Source organism: Dama dama, chromosome 23 (assembly GCF_033118175.1).
Source record: "Dama dama isolate Ldn47 chromosome 23, ASM3311817v1, whole genome shotgun sequence".
NCBI lineage: Eukaryota > Metazoa > Chordata > Mammalia > Artiodactyla > Cervidae > Dama > Dama dama.
In genome coordinates, this window is record NC_083703.1 from 20961035 (window position 1) to 20980011 (window position 18977).

Consider the following 18977-nt stretch of genomic DNA (forward strand, 5'->3'; position numbering starts at 1 on the left):
AAGAAAGAAAGAAAAAACTACCCTTTGATTAGCTGCAAAGCTGCCACTCTCAGTTAGGGCAGGCAGGAAGGCCGCAGCCATAGAGGTGCAGCCATCTGTGGGAGGAAGGTTCTGTGGACCGGCCAGCTCAAGGCCACTGTCCTGCCCTAGACGACATGGAGCGGATCCTCCATCTTGGGAAAAAAATCCCTCACAGTCACTATTGGTGCAGATCCACTGAGTAAATGCTGACCCTGAGTGTCACGGCTTGTTTTTGTTTTTGGAGTCATTTTTTTGAAGGCCTGCTCTAGTTTCAAACAAATGAAAAAACACTAATGCCAAGGACACACCAACAAACAGAAGAACCCGGAGAGAGTGGGGAGGGCTGACTCAGCTTTCAGGCCGTCAGTGAGCGTTCCTTACCCAAGACCCCTCCTCAGCCGTGGCCCACACTTGTCCACATGTGGGTGTGGAGAGCATGCTGGGGCCGTGGGGGCGTCTGACGGGGACACAGCTCACAATCGTTGTCATCTTGACACACAGAGGGGCTTCCAGAGTAAGAGGCAGAAAGAATTAAAGGTCAGGAAAGACCGGGTGTGTGTCTGAGCCCTTTCACTGAACCTGAATGAAATCCCCACCACCCGGAGTCCAGCTCTTGTTGCCTTGCTCTGTACTTTGGGGTCTTCTGGCATGCCCCTTCCCCTCCTTTCCTTGGGGAGAGCTGGCCATATGTAGCTCAGCAACAGTGGCCTTTGACCACCAGATCCAGCAGCCTTTTCCTGTTCGTGGTGTGAGTGTTCTCACCTGGTTTTCAGGAAACATAAAATGTCCTCAGGGTGAGCCAGCCTGTGGTCGCTCCCTGAAGTGGACCCCCCTGGCCCTTAAAACACTGGCTTGGGAAACTCTGCCCCTTCAGGCAGGTCCCCACTATTCATCAGGACACACAAAAAAATGCATTCACACAGATTGTTGCCCAGAGAGATTTGCTGAAGTAGGACAGAAATCTGAAGGCCATCACAGGTGGACCATAACCTGGTGGTCCAGTGGTTAAGAATCCACCTTCCGATGCAGGGGACATGGGTTCAGTCCCTGATCGGGGAACTAAGATCCCACATGCCACGGAGCAACTAAGCCCAGGCATCACCACTGCTGCGCGCACACTGCAGTTACTACCGCCCGCGGGCCGCAGAGCCGGCGCTCCAAAGCAGGAGAAGCCGGCGCAAGGAGTAGCCTGCATGCAACTAGAGAAAAGCCCGAGCAGCAACAAAGACCCAGCACAGCCAAAAGGAACAAGTAAATAAATACTCGTTTAAAAAAGTAAATAGATAAAGGCCATCAGAGGCTGGGATAAATTCCAACACTACATCGTCTCCAGAGAGGGATCAGGCTAACATCCGACTCAGTAAAACGTTTGACCGCCTCCCATGGAGCAGGGCTCTTAGGCTAAAAGCAGTAAGAACTTCAGCCCGACCCATAAGCTCCTTCTCCCAGGGAATGGTGGTCCTCCTCCGCAGACTCACCAGGGAATCTCTATGCCTCTGATGGCCCCTGTGGTGCGCTAGTTACACAAGGCCTGTGTCTGAGACACCGTACTTTTTACACAGCTGTCTCTACTGTGAGCTGGGGTAAAATCCAGGGACAAGGAGGCTTTCAGTCCCACCTGAGACAGGTCGAGTGGCAGAGGGTTCCACGTGGCAGACAGCCCCCGCTCCTCAGAGATGTCGCCAGAGGACACTGCATGGCATTGTGCCCAGGCCTAGCGGCCCCCACGGATGCTTGTGGGAAACCAGTTCGTGACTGGCACTCATTACACTGCAGCTACATGCCTCATCTTTTTTAGAAGAAAATGACTCATTTTTAGAGAAACAGAAGCCCTGGGAAAACTGATTCTCCATTGCATATTATGTATAACTCAGTTTTGATCTTGACCACCAACACATAATTTTACCAACAATCCCCCTCCCCCCCCAAAAAAATTAGAATCATTCATTAACGTCAGGATAAGATCTTCCATCAAGAAATGGAGTTCAAAGGGAGGAAGCTCCTTGACCTAGGGCCGAACATAACCTAGAATTTTCAAATAGCCAGATCCTACATTGAACTCAAAAAGCACTCCTTTGGGAAATTCCTGGGAAAGTAAAACAGTGAAAGTTCCCATGAAATGTCCACCATATTCTGTAACTTCTGATAATGTTAATCATTTTCCAAAAAAAAAAAAAAAGTTAATCATTTTCCCACTTTTTTAGATAATTGCACGTATTCTTTAACAAATGCTATCCTTATAATAATACTTTCAGAGGCTCCATCCTCTCAGAAAATTGAATAGATTAGGACAACGTTCTATATGGTTTCCCTGGTGGCTCAGCAGTAAAGAATCCACCTGCAATGCAGGAGATGTGGGTTCGATCCCTGAGTCAGGAAGATCCCCTGGAGAAGGAAATGGCTATCCATTCCAGTATTCTTGCCTGGGAAATCCCAATAAACAGAGGAACCTGGTGGGCTATAGTCCATGGGGTTGCAAAGAGTTGGACACAACTTAGGAAATAAAAGACAAAAGTCCTCTTGGAAAACTGAATAGATGATTAGGACATTCTATCTTAGACATGGTTTCCTAAACATGGTTCTTTCTGATTACCATCATTTGGAAAAATAACTTGACAAGTTATTAACACCACCTCAACCATGGTAAATAATGAAGAGACTGTAAACAATTTGACAAGCACTTGTGAAAACAAAATTTTGCATTTGTTTTTAATCTGAAATGTCTGTTATTAAAGAGCCCTTTCTTTTTCCATCTAGATCTTTCAGGGAAACACCAACCCCACAGATGTTGTGATTGGAGTTTTTCCCAAACCCCTGATCACTCGATTTGTCCGAATCAAACCTGTGACCTGGGAAACTGGCATCTCTATGAGATTTGAAGTCTATGGCTGCAAGATAACAGGTAAGATGGAAGATCTCCTGGTTTTTATCCATGTCAACTTTTAAATATAGGGAGAGTAATTTGATATAAATGGGGTGGGTCATTTCCATTTGATCATTAAGAGCATATGCTTTGGATTTAGACAAAAGTGAGTTCAGATCCTACCTGTACTACTTACTCACCATCTTATTTCTTAGGGCAGCTTACTACCTTTCAAAGCCTTAGTTATCTCACCTGGAAAACAGGCATCATGGTGTACACCACTCAGGGTTGTGATAATGAATTAGCTCATGAATATGAAGCACTTACACAGGTTAGCATGTGGGTAGGTATTTACAAGTGGTGTCTTTCCATTAGGCAGGTTCCAGGAAGACAAATAACCTTCTCTTTCATCCTCCATCTCCTGGTTACTCCATACTGACAGCTACTTAGTAGGTTTACAACAAATAACCGTTGCTTGAAATGTTCTTCACCTGCTTTGCCTTTTTTTATTGGAGTATAATTGCTTTACATTGTTGTATTAGTTTCTGCTACAAGAAAGTTAATCAGGTATGTGTATACATATATCCCCTCCCACCTGACCCTCCATCTCACCTACCCACATCCCACCTGTAGGCCATCACAGAGCACTGAGCTGACCTCCCTGTACTTACGGCAGCTTCCCACTAGCTACCTGTTTTACACATGGTAGTGGATACCTGTCTTTTTAATCTTGAAGCCTAGAGGTGACCTCATTAGCAACAGTTCAGGAGGAGATTAATTTATGGAGTTAATTTATTCTCCTTTCACTCACTAACTGCCCTGACAACTTTCTCTTAGGTTTTGGCTCAATACATGTCTATCTTTCATTGAATGCATGTACTAACATCAATATTAGAAATCGATTTGTCAATATTTCTTATTTTTGAGTTTGTTTCTTCTGACATTAATAGGACTTTAAGAGTCTCTTTTAAATTTGGAAAAAAGTAGGTGGATTATATCCACTTGAGAGGTGAAGATGAGGTACTGGGCGATTAAGTAGATAAAAAGGTAGGCAGGTCAGGATGGACCGGGAAGTAAAAGAAGGATCCAGTTAGTCTCACTGCATTTCTATGGCAACCGGTACTGCTCTTTCTCATCCTGTACATCCACTCTGTCTTCTGAAATAACTAGCAGTCACATTTCAAATACCTTTCCATGTAAGTAAGTAAACTACAAATTTTTCATTAAAAAAAGTACAACGTAACCTCCATAGAATGCAAAACTTCAAAAACAGAATCAGTAACTGATTCACTACAAAGTAATTAAAAGTGAACAACCTTTAAAGTCTGTCAAATATCTTTCATGTGATGTTAGTATACATATTGAGAGCATTTAATTTTTCATTCCATGAACGCCAACACTATTGTTTTTATTTTTATCCTCTTTAGTACAATTATTTTTAGAGAAGGAAAGTACTGACTTCTGAAGGGAAAATAGATCACCTGGGAAATTTTCCATGAAATTACAAGCAATTTGAAGAAAGCTAACTAAGGAGAAAAAAAAAATTACATTTGTTTACAGTACAGCCCATTTTGGAAAGTAAAAACTGACATTTGATCTCTTCCCCAAATTTTATTTATTTCCATCCTAGAGACAGACTTGTTTATTGTTTTAGAATCTAAATATTTAAAAAGTTCAAGGCCTTGGAGGCAGGCATTGGGTGGAGAGAGGTTTGGAGGGAGAAAAGGGGCAGTGTAGGGTTAGATATAACCTTGGCTTTATTCATGATCAGCAGATACAGAAGAGAAGGTTCTAGGTCATTTTCAGGGCATTACAAATGTGAGCAACTACCTATGAATTCATAGAAACAAGGCCATTTGAGAGCAGGGTGGAAATTTCTGTCCCGTTCCTCCCACCTATTCTCATGTCACTGTACCCCCCCCCCAAAAAAAAGGTAAACTTCATAAACGCTTTAGTGTGAATTCTGAATTTCTGGCTCTCCTTTTAATTAAATAAAATACTTGTTTAAACCTAAATTTCTCTTTCTCATTTTCACAAGGATTTTCCTGAGAGATAATTCTAGGACCATGAGTCTTTATTTATAAACAAGGGAAACTATTTATTGGATTTTTAAAAATAGTCAAATGGCCTAGTTATTTAAGCAAACATAGATGTCTGTAGGGCTTCCCTGGTAGCTCAGCTGGCAAAGAATCTGTCTGCAATGCAGGAGACCCTAGTTCGATTCCTGGGTCAGAACGATCCCATGGAGAATGGATAGGTTACCCACTCCAGTATTCATGGGCTTCCCTGTTGATTCAGACATTAAAGAATCTGCCTGCAGTGCAGGAGACCTGAGTTTGATCCCTGGGTTGGGAAGATGCCCTGGAGGAGGGCATGGCAACTCACTCCAGTACTCTTACCTGGAGAATCCCCATGGACAGAGGAGCCTGGTGGGCTACAGTCCATGGGGTCACAAAAAGTCAGACATGACTGAGTGACTTAGCACAGCACAGATATCTGAAATACCATGTTTTAATATTTTCACATTTGATTTGTTCTGTTTTACAATTATTTTAAGTAGCTTTTTTTTTTTTTTTTTTTCAAATTATATACTGCCACTCTCTTAATCATGACCCCTAATACGTTTTGGATACTTTCTCTCTAATAAGACAACTACAATCTCCAAATAACTGACCAAGGCAGGTTTTTAGAGAGGCCAGCCTGTCATAACAATGGTCACAAAAAGAGAAGGTGTATAGACACATCCACACTTCACTCTGGGCTGTCCACTTAGTGATTGAGTGACCATGGACAAGACTCATGGTCTCTCTGATCTCCATCTCCTGGTCACTGAGATTAACTTAATTCAGCTGTAATAAGATTAAGTGAAAGGATGCTTATAACACTTGGCTTAGAGTAAGTGCTCACTAAACAGTACATGCTATATTAAACAGTGTGTGGTGCTCAGTCAGTTGAACCTGCAACAGGGCCCCAGCAAACAGAACCTCTAATGAGACAATGGTATCAGTGTTTGCTCAGTGTTACCAGAGGAGATAATTTTCATCTTTTAGTGGTCATGGTCCCCTCAGTGGAGACTGATAGAAAAGCACGAGACTGCAGGGTTCCTGTGGGTATGGAAGCTCCGTGAAAGCAGCGGTCATGTTTGTCTTCTTTTCCATTGTGTCCTGTGTGCCTGGAACATAATATGCTGGACACACTTAATTTTTTTACGAGTGAATGAGCAAATTAATGAATGGCAGCTTTATTCATGTTTTCCTACAAACAAGTGCCTGGATTGCAAAATTTGACCCTCTCCTCTAGAGTAGGCAAGCCCCAACTCAATCTGGATTAAAAAAAAAAAACATTGAATTAAAAGTTACCGTGAGAACACATCACTTGAAAGTCTCCAAAGCTTGCAAGTTCTAACCCAATTTTTCTGTTCAGAAATTATTTGCTAGAAACATAGCAATCCTGGAATAACTGGAGTATACAACAATGGGTCACCATATAGAGAGAAAACGAAAACAGAATTGGAGCAAGTCATCCTGTTTTGTAGGTGATTGACAGAGGAGCATTTGCATTATTTTGACAAGGCAGGCTTCATCATTTTGGAAGAGAAACTGGTGAAGATGCCCTTGCTGTCTGAGAACACGCTGCAGACCATGTGGGCTTTTTCGTTTACCAGAAATTAACTAACTGGAGCTTCTGCACAGGTCGGTGTGTGCCTGTGTTGAGCAGTTTGCAAGGATGACCTTGAGCCCTCCAACATCCATAGGTACCTTCTGAATCATCAGGGAAGATTAAATTATGCTTATTCAGATTCACCCATCCAATGCACTCATTGTCTTCTCATTCCTTGAAAACCAGTTAACTAAGTATTTGATTTACCAGTATTTCTATTTTCCCATTAAATCTCAGTTTAGAGATTTTATTGTAAAATAATATCAGTGAAGATAACCACTTCCAGAGGGGAAAGGAGGTGGGGATGTGTGAAATAGGTGAAGAGAATTAAGTGGTACAAACTTCCAGATAAGGTCACAGGGATGTACTGCACTAGATAAGGAATATGGTCAATAGTATTGTAAAAACGTATGGGAACAGATGGTTACTAGACTTACAGTGGTAATCATCTCATAATATATGCAAATATCAACTCACTGTGGAGTATACCTGAAACTAATGTTCAGTTCAGTTCAGTTCAGTCGCTCAGTCTTGTCCGACTCTTTGCGACCCCATGAATCGCAGCACGCCAGGCCTCCCTGTCCATCACCAACTCCCGAAGTTCATTCAAACTCATGTCCATCGAGTCAGTGATGCCACCCAGCCATCTCATCCTCTGTCGTCCCCTTCTACTCCTGCCCCCAATCCCTCCCAGCATCAGGGTCTTTTCCAATGAGTCAACTGTTTGCATGAGGTGGCCAAAGTATTGGAGTTTCAGCTTCAGCATCAGTCCTTCCAATGAACACCCAGGACTGATCTCCTTTAGGATGGACTGGTTGGATCTCCTTGCAGTCCAAGGAACTCTCAAGAGTCTTCTCCAACACCACAGTTCAAAAGCATCAATTCTTCAGTGCTCAGCTTTCTTCACAGTCCAACTCTCACATCCATACATGACCACTAGAAAAACCATAGCCTTGACTAGAGGGACCTTTGTTGGCAATGTAATATACATCAATTGTGTTTCAATTCAAAAAGAAAAGAACCACCTAATTCCCCATCACAGAACTCACTTCCCCCTCCCATCTAGGATTGGTTTTAAGCTTTCTAAACAAGGTTGCCAAGTGAAATGCAGAATGTCCAGTTCAATTTAATGCAGATAAATGACAAAGAATTTTTTAGTGTAAGTATGTTCCCCATTCAGTATTTGGGCCAAACTGGCTTCCAGGTGGAAGCTCAGCCATAAAGAATCCACCTGCAATGCTGGAGATGTGAGTTCGATCCCTGGGTCAGGAAGATCCCCTGGAGAAGGAAATGGCAACCCACTCCAGCATTCTTGCCTGGAAAATCTCATGGATAGAGGATCCTGGCAGGCTGCAGTCCATGGGGTGGCAAGAGTCTGGCACAACTTAGCAGCTAAACCACCACCACCATACTGAAAAATTAGTTGTTGTCATTTGAAATTTGAATTTAGTTTGGCACCCTGGGTTTCTGGTGTTGCTGTTTTAGATTATTTGTTCTCTGAATCTGGCAACAGTGTTTCCAAAGGATGTGAGATGGAGCCAGGCTTTAACCAAGGCACACTGAACCAGCCTGCTGTGGATGAACAGAGCTAGAACCTAGGATCTCCTTCAAACCTTGAATTGTTAGTGGAATCTTTCTCCCAACAGTGGCTAAAAGTGAGTCACTGGTTTTGAGTCAAAGGCAAGTCAGGGTGCCTCTTCCTTGAACTTGGATGAGGCCATCTGACTGCAGGACGGCTGTGTTGGCCAATGCAGGCTGGCCTCGGGAGGCTTGTGGATGCAAGGATCGTGCCCCCGCAGCTCTGCATTAGAGAAGGGACATTCATCTGGTAAAGTTTCTTCTCTCCTTATAGTATTCAAGTTAATTTTGTTTTTCTCCAAAGGGTAACATCTGGTACGGATTACCAGCTACACATTTTCTTCACAAAAGTCAGTTTTGAGTCAGACAGGTGTGACCACAGTGACCAAAAATGCGACTTCTATTTTTAACACTATAATTTCATAGACCCTCAGTAAAATCGCTTTTGTCAATCTTTTCATAATCCCCATTGAATTTATTCTTGGTTTCCAGACCCTAGCCTGAAGCAAATACTGCGGCTGAATTACAGGAAAGGGTGCTTGGGGAGAATGGCAGCTGCCTTTTATTGTGTTAATAAGCTGATTCATTCAACAAATATTTGTGGAGCAAATACCACGGATAAAGCAGGGCACAAGGACTCATAGAAAAGTTTTTAATATGACTTGGTTCACAGCCTCAAAGAACTTAAAATCCGGGGAGGCAGGTAGCAAGCAAGCAACCCAAGGAACTGAATATGGTCAACATATCTGAGACATGCAGGTGGAGAGCTAGGAAGAGTCCCAGAAAAGGAAAAACCACGTCTAGTTGGAGAGATCAGAAAAATTGAATATATAACATAAAATTTGAAAACAGGTCAAAATTTTAAGATAGTGGGAAGGGCAAAGTGATGGGAAGTTCTTTAGTGGAGGGGACAGAAAGAGAGGAAACCTCCAAGTATCACTACCACAGAGGTGAGGGAGTTCTCCTTCATTGAGGAGGGGCTTGCAAGGCCATGGTACCAAAAACCTGACACACGAGGTTGAAAGTAGGTGCATAATTCCTAGATGAGCAGGCACTGACTTTTTGAGTAAAGATATGACATGATCTGAACTGTAGAACTGTAGGTGGTAAGCATCTGATTTAGAAAATGTCTGAATTAGAAAGTGTCTAATTCATTCTCAAGGGTCAGCTGATAACACGGAGAAGGCTTAATTGCATTAGACACATGCCTCTCATTTACAGTGGTTACATTTTCAGCTGAATTTTGATTTATGCAGAACGGGGTTGTTAAAAAGAAGAATAAGTTCTTCTTCCTGGCATGTCTTGGATGGAGATGTACAATTTTGAAAAGAGAATAACTGAAGTGTTCAACATTTTGTTATGAAGCCACCAATCAATTAATCAGTGATTGATACTCCCCTTCTGCTCAGAAGCTCCTTGGTCTACTGTAGAAGTTTAGCAAGACCTATGATGCTGTTTGTGGTCTTGGAGGAATTTACAATCTGATTATGGACATGATTCCCAATCTTAAAACATGGAGAGAATAGCTTAATGCTAAGCTCTATGCTGCTTCCTGTACATGTAGCCATATTTCTGAGAAACGAGAGTTCAGGATAAAGGCGAGAGTCATTTGAGAAGTTTGCAGGATCAGCCATAAGCTGGATTTGAATATTTGGGCAGAACTTACCTCCGTCCACAGGAGGATAAGGGAGCAGCAGGAACATTTTGAACAAAGGCAATGATGAGAGTTATCTCTATAGTATATGGGAAGAAAATAGATTCCTGTCAGTAATAGGAAATAAAATTAGATAAATAGGGTGAAGCCAAAATGAGGGTGTTGAAAGCCAGAGAGAGACTGTTTTATAGCATACTGTAAATAATGGAAAGCCAGGGAGATTTTTCAAAGATCTTTCTCTTATTATTGTGGTCAAATATACATAACATAGCTTACCATTCTAACCATGTTTAAATCTACAATTTAATTGCCTTCAAGAGTCACATTGGTGTGCAGCCATCACTACAATCCACCTTCAGAACGTTTCATTATTGCAAACAAAGTGTACCCCTGAAACTCTGTACCCATGAAACACTAACTCTTCATTCCCTCCTGCCCCCAGCTTCTGGCAACCACCATTGTACTTTCTGTCTTTATGGAGTTGACTCTTCCAGGCACCTCATTCAGGAGAGTCATGCAATATCTGTCCTTTGGTTTATTTTCCTTAGCACTGGAAGATTTTTGAGCATGGGAATAACATTGCAAAAACAAAGTTATGAAAAGTGACATGGGGTTGTTGATTCAAAACTGGGGTTTGAGAGGGTAGTTTGGAGATCATTTAGCCTGTCGGCCTGAGTGCCTAGATCCAGATGATGCCAAAAGAAATGACGGTCGCAAGGCATATTGAGGACACTTTTTCTTAATGAAAATATGACAGGATTTGGTATCAGAACAGGAATGGAAAATGGAAACTCAAAAAAGACAAAGATAACTAGGCAGGAACTAGTTGATGGGTGATTCTACCCATTAAAGTGAAGAGTTGGATAAAGGGATTCAGTGTTGAGTGGAAAGGACTGTTCTTGTTTGGACTTGGGACATTTGAGGTGAGGCTGGGATACTGCAAAGTTCTGGTGCAGTTAGAAACGGGGGTGGGGAGGACACTGCCGGGGGGCGGGGGGGCGGGCAGGGGTAGATGGGCCCCCTCCATAAGCATTCATTTCAAAGGCTCCCCCCACCATCCTGGGGTGGAGGGACCCTCCTACCTCTTCAAGCTGCCTCAAGTACTTTGTTTCTCTTCATCTCCTCATCATCTTTTTGCTTTTGTCTTGGCAACTTTGCTGCTATTGGAATTACTGATTTCCACAATTCCAGCCCTCCCTTAACTAGAACCTCCGGCCACTTAATGGGCTGTACTTGATCTAAGAATAACTTCTGAAAAAAAAAAAAAAAAAAGAATAACTTCTGGATACCAAAGGGACTGTCAATACGTTGAGTTTACACTTGGAAGAACTCAGAAAGGAAGAAATGCTGTTCTTACTGAAAATTTTTTAATTGGACTGTTGAGTGTAGAGTGGGCAGTGCAGAAAGAGGAGTTGGGGGGGAGCTTTGGTTTCATATCAGATGGTCCAGGCATTTACAAATGTACATGAATGGGAACAGCCCATGTTTTTACTCAATAGGGTGGGTTCTCTAAGCATGGAGACTTCAAATCATGTTATGCTTGTCTATTCCGTTCCCCACCTAGATTATCCTTGCTCTGGAATGCTGGGCATGGTGTCCGGACTTATTTCCGACTCCCAGATCACAGCGTCCAATCAAGGGGACAGGAACTGGATGCCCGAGAACATCCGCCTGGTGACCAGCCGCTCGGGCTGGGCTCTGCCCCCCGCCCCCCACCCCTACGTGAACGAGTGGCTGCAGGTGGACCTCGCTGAGGAGAAGATCGTGCGGGGAGTCATCATTCAGGGGGGCAAGCACCGGGAGAACAAGGTGTTCATGAGGAAATTCAAGATCGGGTACAGCAACAACGGCTCGGACTGGAAGATGATCATGGATGACAGCAAGCGCAAGGCCAAGGTGAGCCCTGGGCGGGGGCGGCGCCGGGAAGGGGTGGCGGGCTCCCTGGCGGCCTTGACTTGAATCAGGGACCCTGGCCTTTTCCTGCGGAAGCAACTCTCTTCCTGAAAGCCGTGGGATCTGCGCCGGCGAGGGATGGAGCCTGTAAGGTGCCAGGGGAGACAGGAATGGGATGCAGAAAGTGTGGCTGAGCATCTCATCACCGGTCACCTTTCCTTCCTTCAGGAAACAGCAGGTGACTCAAGGCTGGGGGAGCGGGAGGCTGTGAGCCTGGGGCCGGGGACATGGGCTCCGGGCAACCGGGTAGGAACACGCACTCCCTCCGAAGACCCTCTGATCGTCTCTGGAGAGCCCCGGCTGCCAGCCCCCGTCTGCCACGAATCCCTTGTTAAATGTACTTTTAAATTTTTTTATTGAATGAAAGAGTCTTTCAATTCTGTACTGTTTTACAATTTTCTAAAGTTCCATAGAAGTGAAAGTGAAGGCTCTCAGTTGTGTCCGACTCTTCCCAACCCCATGGACTGTAGCCTACCAGGCTCCTCAGTTCCTGGAATTTTGCAGGCAAGAATACTGGAGTGGGTTGTCATTTCCTTCTCTGGGGTATCTTCCCGACCCAGGGATTGAACCCGGATCTCCCACATTGCACATAGAATCCACATAACAGAAAAATTCCCATCGTAACCTTTTTTAAGTGTATCCGTTCAGTAGTGTTAAGTACACTCACATTGTTCTGCAAAGCCATCTCTAAAACTTCTTGCAAAACTGAAACTCCCTCACCATTAAACAATAATTTTCTAGCCCCTGACAACCACCATTTCAATTTCTATTTATATGAATTTGACTACTCCAGGAGCCTCTGTTAGTGGAAGCATACAAAATTTAGCCTCTGTGATGGGCTTGTTTTACTTGACATGATGTCCTCAAGGTTCAGCCAGTGTTGTAGTGTGGATCAGAATTTCATTTCTGTTTAAAGCTGAATAATATTCTATCGTGTATACAGGCCACATGTTGGGTATCTATACATCCATTGATGGACACTTTAATTGCTTCTAACACTTGTCTATCATGAATAATGCTTAAGTCTATTTTTTATACACTGGAACCTTTTAAAAAGCAGCTGGCCTTTGATGATCTGGTGAAAAAAGATATATTCCAACCTTCCCCAGAACATGTGGTATAATTTTTCTTGTTTAACACAACAAGTAGCCTTTAGTGATAATGGTTTACTGGGGCTTATGGTTACATGTATTTGCATTTCGTGGGTACAGGACACCGACTAAGAAAGGAAACCCCAAGTATGCTGGGTAACCTGGAAACTGATTTCAGATTAAATAAGGAAGTTATTTTCAGAAATCAGTTAAACTTCAGATTAACTGATTTCAGACTGAAATAAGAAAGAGTCCTCAGAAATTCAGTTCTGTATGCAGAACTCTATGTGGGTATTGTATTCGGCTAGTGATACTTCTCACCACCAGCCCAGCTGGCCTTTCTGTCCCAGCCTCTTCACCCCTGCTTTGCTGAGGATCTACTCCTTTTGTGAAAAGATTTGGGGAATGGGAGAGAATGGAACTGTAGGATGATGGCTTAATACAGTCACTCGGGCCAAAGGTTTTGCAGGCGGGAAGCAAAGCCGGGCCACGCAGCCAGCTCCCACTCTGCCCAGATGTGGGGGCTCCGCAGAGGCTGTCCCCACATGTTGCGCTCCGCTCCAGTGGGCGGAGCACCGAGAGGGATGATGCTGTCAGAAATGTGAGAATTCCTCTCCCATCTCACCCCCAGTTAACTTGTGTTTTCTTTTTTTTTTTTTTAATCCATGTGCAGCTACTTTCTTTGGTGTCCCTTTCGTTTTCCTCTTTTATGTCTGCCCCTCTTGTTTTGGTGGAAAAAAAGTAAAATAAACATCAGAAACTGGAGTTCCCCTAAGAGCCAGTCTTTTCGGAGGAGTCATGAGCCCTGTCGCTTTAGCGCCAAGTGTGAATATGCTGCAAATCAACAAATTGCCACAGTCGCATGGCAGTGTGCACTGTTGTGACATGTTCTTCAGCACGAGGGTTCTAAGAGGGAAGGAAAACAGGTCACCATATGCTCTGGGTGGGATGCATCCTGTGCTTACTGGCCTTTGTTATCCACTCGTCTGAGGTGAAGTCTAAAGCTATCACTCGCTTGTAGGGCATCACCTATAGACTTCACAAGAAGCCAACAGCACCCAGCTTTCAACTGTAACAAAAAAAACTGTTCAAGATTGGTTGAATGTGTCAGATCTTATTCCTAAAATATGGTTTTACCCATCATTATCATGTTCCTATGTATTTAAGCCATGTGCTGTGTGCTAAGTCACTTCAGTCATGTCTGACTCTTTGCAACCCTATGGACTGTAGCCCGCCAGGCTCCTCTGTCCATGGGATTCTCCAAGCAAGAATACTGGAGTGGGTTGCCATACCCTTCTCCAGGGGATCTTCCCGACCTAGAGATAAACCTGTGTCTCTTACATCTCCTGCATTGGCAGGCAAGTTCTTTACTACTAGTGCCACCTGGGAAGCCCATTATTTAAACTATAAAAGCTTCTAAATTGTTTGCAGGGTGTCTAATAAGTGATTCCTAACATGTCCTTCCCCTGGAATAAAATCTTCAAGATCAAAAAGGAAACTGGTTAAATCATCCATTTAGGAGCAGTGTGTATTTGTAACTTTGCACAAAGATAGTTAAAACATAGTATATTTGAACTTGCAAGTAAAGGTTACCTGCTTAGGATGCCAAGTATGTTTTATGTAATGGTAAAGTGAGCACTCTGTTTTATGATATGAAACAGCACCTTGATAGATTTGGAATCCTTTATGCTATCTCCTTACTTCCTACACCTAAACAGTACATTATGGACAAGGTACATCAGAGTCTTTGAATCAACTAGTCTTTCCAGGAGCAAATACATCTAAACACTCTTAAGCCCTCTTCTTCTAAAGCATGATTAGTAAAAGGACAGAAAGACATGTTGTAAACAGTGTTATATTGTAAACAATGTTATGTTAGCAAACTTAGCCCAGTTCCATGTGACCCTTCCTTGCTAATATTCTTCCCAGCTCATCACTGACAACCTTTGTAATGTATTTACATTAAAAGTAGGAGAAGAAGCTGGGATTCCATAGGTATAAGTGCTTTTCTCCTAGGAATGTTGAAGCTATGTTAATGTAGATAGAACTTGCCTGTGTAGCAACGCTGTTTTCATTATAATCAGTGTCTTACTGACAACACTTAATTGGGCCTGACAATGATATCTGTCAGATTCTCAATTACCAGCGGCAACTGCAGTTCTATCAAGAAGGCAAGGGCCCCCAGTAGTGAATTTACTCTTGAAAATGATAGAAGGAAACTTTAATTGAGAGAAGCAGGAAGGTATGAGCCCTGTACGTCTAGATTCCTAGAGGATTTTCTGAGTTGGAAAAGGCCAGTTAATTTACTTCTAGATGGCTCAGTGGTAAAGAATCAGCCTGCCAATGCAGGAGACACAAGGGGTGTGGGTTCGATCTCTGGGTTGGGAAGATACCCTGGAGGAGGGCATGGCAACCCACTCCAGTATTCTTCCCTGGAGAATCCCATGGATAGAGGTGCCTGGCAGGATACAGTCCATGGGGTCACAAAGAGTCATATATGACTGAGTGATTGAACACACAATAATAGAACCTACCTCTCGAAGTTGCCTTGAGGATTACGTTGCCTTAATACGCTTTAAGCCTGTAGAACAGTGCCTTGCATCAGTAAGCATCACATGGTGCTTGGTATATAAAATGACAGTCCCAGTGACAAGATACTTTGATTTTTCTAATCCCTTCTCCTCTTCCCATTCTGGACAGAGTTAGAAAGGATACTGGGTTAGGAGGATACAGAGAGGCTTATCCATTTCTTGAAAAAGAAAACAAGCCTAGGCATTGCTCCATTTTCCAATGATTCCACTCAAGGGCTTCCCATCAGTGTAAAAGGGGGACAGAATAATCCAGCAGCACCAGGGCAATAACGACTGGTCTCCTGAACATGTCACAGTGATGTCGAGTTAGGAATGCACTTCACTCACTGCAGGACAACCAGGCATCAGTACATCGTTTAGCGGGCAGGACCCCATCAATTTCCTGAGATGAGAAGTTCTTTTATTTACAGATGTCTCCAGCTGGTGGGCCTGCATAAGTCAATTCCAGGGGATTGGAATCACCCAAATTCTTGGTCACACAGCACTTACACCATGCAAAACTTACTGTCTCCTCCAGGAATGAAATTTCTCGAGCTTCTTTTTTTTAAAACTTACTTATTTACTTTTGGCTGTGCTGTATCTTCATTGCCACATGGGCTTTATCTCTAGTTGCGAAGAGTGGGGACTGCTCTCCAGTTGCCATGCGTGGGCTTCTCATTGCAGTGGCTTCTCTTGGTGCGGGCTTCCCTGGTGGCTCAGACGGTAAAGAATCTGCCTGCAGTGCAGGAGACCCAGGTTCGATCCCTGGGTCAGGAACATCTCCTGGAGAAGGAAATAGCAACCCACTCCAGTATCCTTGCCTGGAAAATTCCATGGACGGAGGAGCCTGGCAGGCTACTGTCTATGGGGTCACAAAGAGTCGGACATGACTGAGCGACTTCACTTTCTTCACTTTCTCCTGTTGCAGAGCACGGGCTCTAGGGCACGTGGGCTTCCATAGTGGTAGCATGTGGGCTTCCGTAGTGGTAGCACATGGGCTCAGTGATGGCAGCTCCCAGGTTCTAGAGCACCAGCTCCATAGTTGTGGCACAGGCTTCATGGTTGCGCAGCATGTGGGATCTTCCCAGACCAAGGATCGAACCCATGTTCCCTGCGTCAGCAGGCGGATTCTTTACCACTGAGCTACCAGGGAAGCCCCCTTGCGCTTCTTGAGGACTGAGTTTTAGCAAAACCAGGACCTGCTCATCCAAGAGAATGTAAGAGTTGTTGTTATTGGAAACACAGTCTCGATTATAAGCTCTGAGAAGAGGCAGGCTCCTTTCCTGAGTTTTCTTCCTCCACCTCAAAGAAGTGGTGAAACTGTCACTTCTTCCAGGCGGATCAGCCTGTCATTTAAAAATGTGTCTCATTAAATCCTTAGCTTCTGGTCTAGCCTCGGTGCGTCCTCCAGAGTTTCTGAGAAGGAACATGTGTCACTTCCTAGAGAAGGTTTATAATTGTTTTTTTTCCATTCTCGTGTAGGAATGTCAGCCCTCTATGAAGTGGTAGGATGAGGCCCATTTTTCTGCCCCGTTAAAGAGACCTCAAGGAGAGACTCTTCTGCCGAAAGGGAGGTTTGTTAATACCTGCTGGTTCTTGTTCTTCACAGTCTTTTGAAGGCAACAACAACTACGATACCCCTGAGCTGCGGACCTTTCCACCCCTTTCCACGCGGTTCATCAGGATCTACCCCGAGAGAGCCACTCACGGCGGACTGGGGCTGCGAATGGAGCTGCTGGGCTGTGAGGTGGAAGGTAAGCCGCTCTGCTTCCCTAGATGTTTTCTGTCTTTTCGCACGTGCTTATGGCCCTGACGGTGCTGCTGCAGATTGCCACCGTTCCCCCAAATGATCCTGTGTCTCCTCTGCCTGCCTGTGTGTGGGGCTCATCACCTGGTGAGCGGCACGAAGCAGTGCTTCTGCATCTTGCTTTTGTGGGAGTTGTTTGCATAACACTCCTCAGATTCTAGGCGGAGGGGTGTTCTCTGATCTGTTTTTTAAAAATGATGTGCTGTGAAATTCACATAACAAAATTCACCATTATAAACAAGGCTGGCATTTGTACGTAGTCGTAGTTGACAGTCGCTTATGCAGTCAGCCTTTGTCTAGTTGCAAAAGATTTCTATGGGTCCAAAATGAAAGCCCCTACCCATCTAGCAGCTCAAGCAGACCCTCTCCATTCCCATCGTCTCTCAATCCCTGGCATCCACGGATTCCTTGACCTTCTTGGAGTTCTTCAGAGGTCTGCGTCTGGTCCAAGTTTCTGTCTGCAGTGCTGACTACCATCACATGCTAGCAGGAAGCAGCATTTGACAGACCGAGACATTGAGACATTGTCTTGGATAAATTTCTCAGACGGCTGCAGAGAAACCAAACTTTACATCACATAATGTTTTGTAATGTACAATGGGGTCTATTTAAAGATATGACTGCATAAACTTAGGTTATCATAGAAAGGTCAGGGACAAATTCAGTTCTCACATTGACCCCAAAACTGCACTTTCCTCTGCATTTTTTTTTAATCACATAATGAATGAGATGAATGTTTAAAGAAATCATATGATGGTTGCTCAGTGTACTATTTAATGCTTTTGTGCACTGGAATTCCCATCTGCCTTTGATTTGGGCATAAATGAGTAACCTTATACGAACATTTTCATCCCCATAAAGGTCTTCCTCTAGGTTAGCGCAAAGAATGGCTATTGTTGGTACCCAGATGTTAATCCATTGAGCATATGCTCAAAGTTGTTTGGAAGGATGCTTTTTAAATATCACCTTCTTGGGATTTCAAAATTATTTGTGTTTCAAGCTACCCAAATATAATTACATTCCTGAGCACATTAAATATCATAAAACATTTCTTAGGCACTAAAGAATCTTAAGCTATAAATCACCATCCTAGTGAATAATTCATAGCTGCTTTCCTATGTGTTTATTTAAAAGCAGGCCATTATCTCCCATTCTTTACTGGGTAGCTGTTTCCATATCTGTGGCTACATCCCAGGACCCCTGAATCATCCTGTCACTGTCAACACAGACCACTAATGACCGTGTTCCAGGACATTGGCAAAGACGCCTAGGAAAAAAGAGGGTGGGGGCAGACCGAACCACCTGCAGACACGTTGGTTCAGTGAGCTGAGCAGTGTGGTCACCTGGAAAATGGCCTCTGCTGCTCTGATGCGGGACTTTGGCCTGGATTCTGGGAAGCCACACTGATTTAGGAGGTGGAATGAATGGATGGTTGAAAAGACCGGGCCTGGTGGCGGTTTGCCAGTGTCAACTCTGTGCTGAGGTCGCGATGGTGGTGAAGGGATTGACTACAGATGTTCACAGGCACTCAGCAAAGTGGGGAAGTCGCCCCGAGCCACGTGCGGAACTAGCATCCAGGGAAAGAACTGTCCAAGCTTTTTAACACAGTTGGTGAAAGGGAGTGTTTTTCTTCTTCCTTCAAATGATTAACAGGCCCTTATTAAATATCAACTTTGTACCTTGTTCTACAGGAGATGCCTAAAGGGATAGGAAAAAAGGATGAGGTACAACCCAGCCATCTCTGGGCCTCCAGCTTATTTGGGGCTAGGACTTATATTTA

The 18977-nt window shown here is 43.9% G+C and overlaps 1 protein-coding gene across 4 annotated transcripts in view; it reads left to right on the forward strand.

Annotated features, from left to right (window-relative positions):
* Positions 1-18977, forward strand: part of NRP1 (neuropilin 1) — a 145393-nt gene that overhangs the window by 101528 nt on the left and 24888 nt on the right. For all 4 annotated transcript variants that reach the window (XM_061126162.1, XM_061126164.1, XM_061126163.1 and 1 more), the window contains exons 8-10: positions 2779-2923; positions 11341-11672; positions 17000-17144. In XM_061126162.1, the coding sequence (XP_060982145.1) occupies positions 2779-2923; positions 11341-11672; positions 17000-17144 (622 nt within the window). The remainder of the gene's footprint in view (positions 1-2778; positions 2924-11340; positions 11673-16999; positions 17145-18977) is intronic.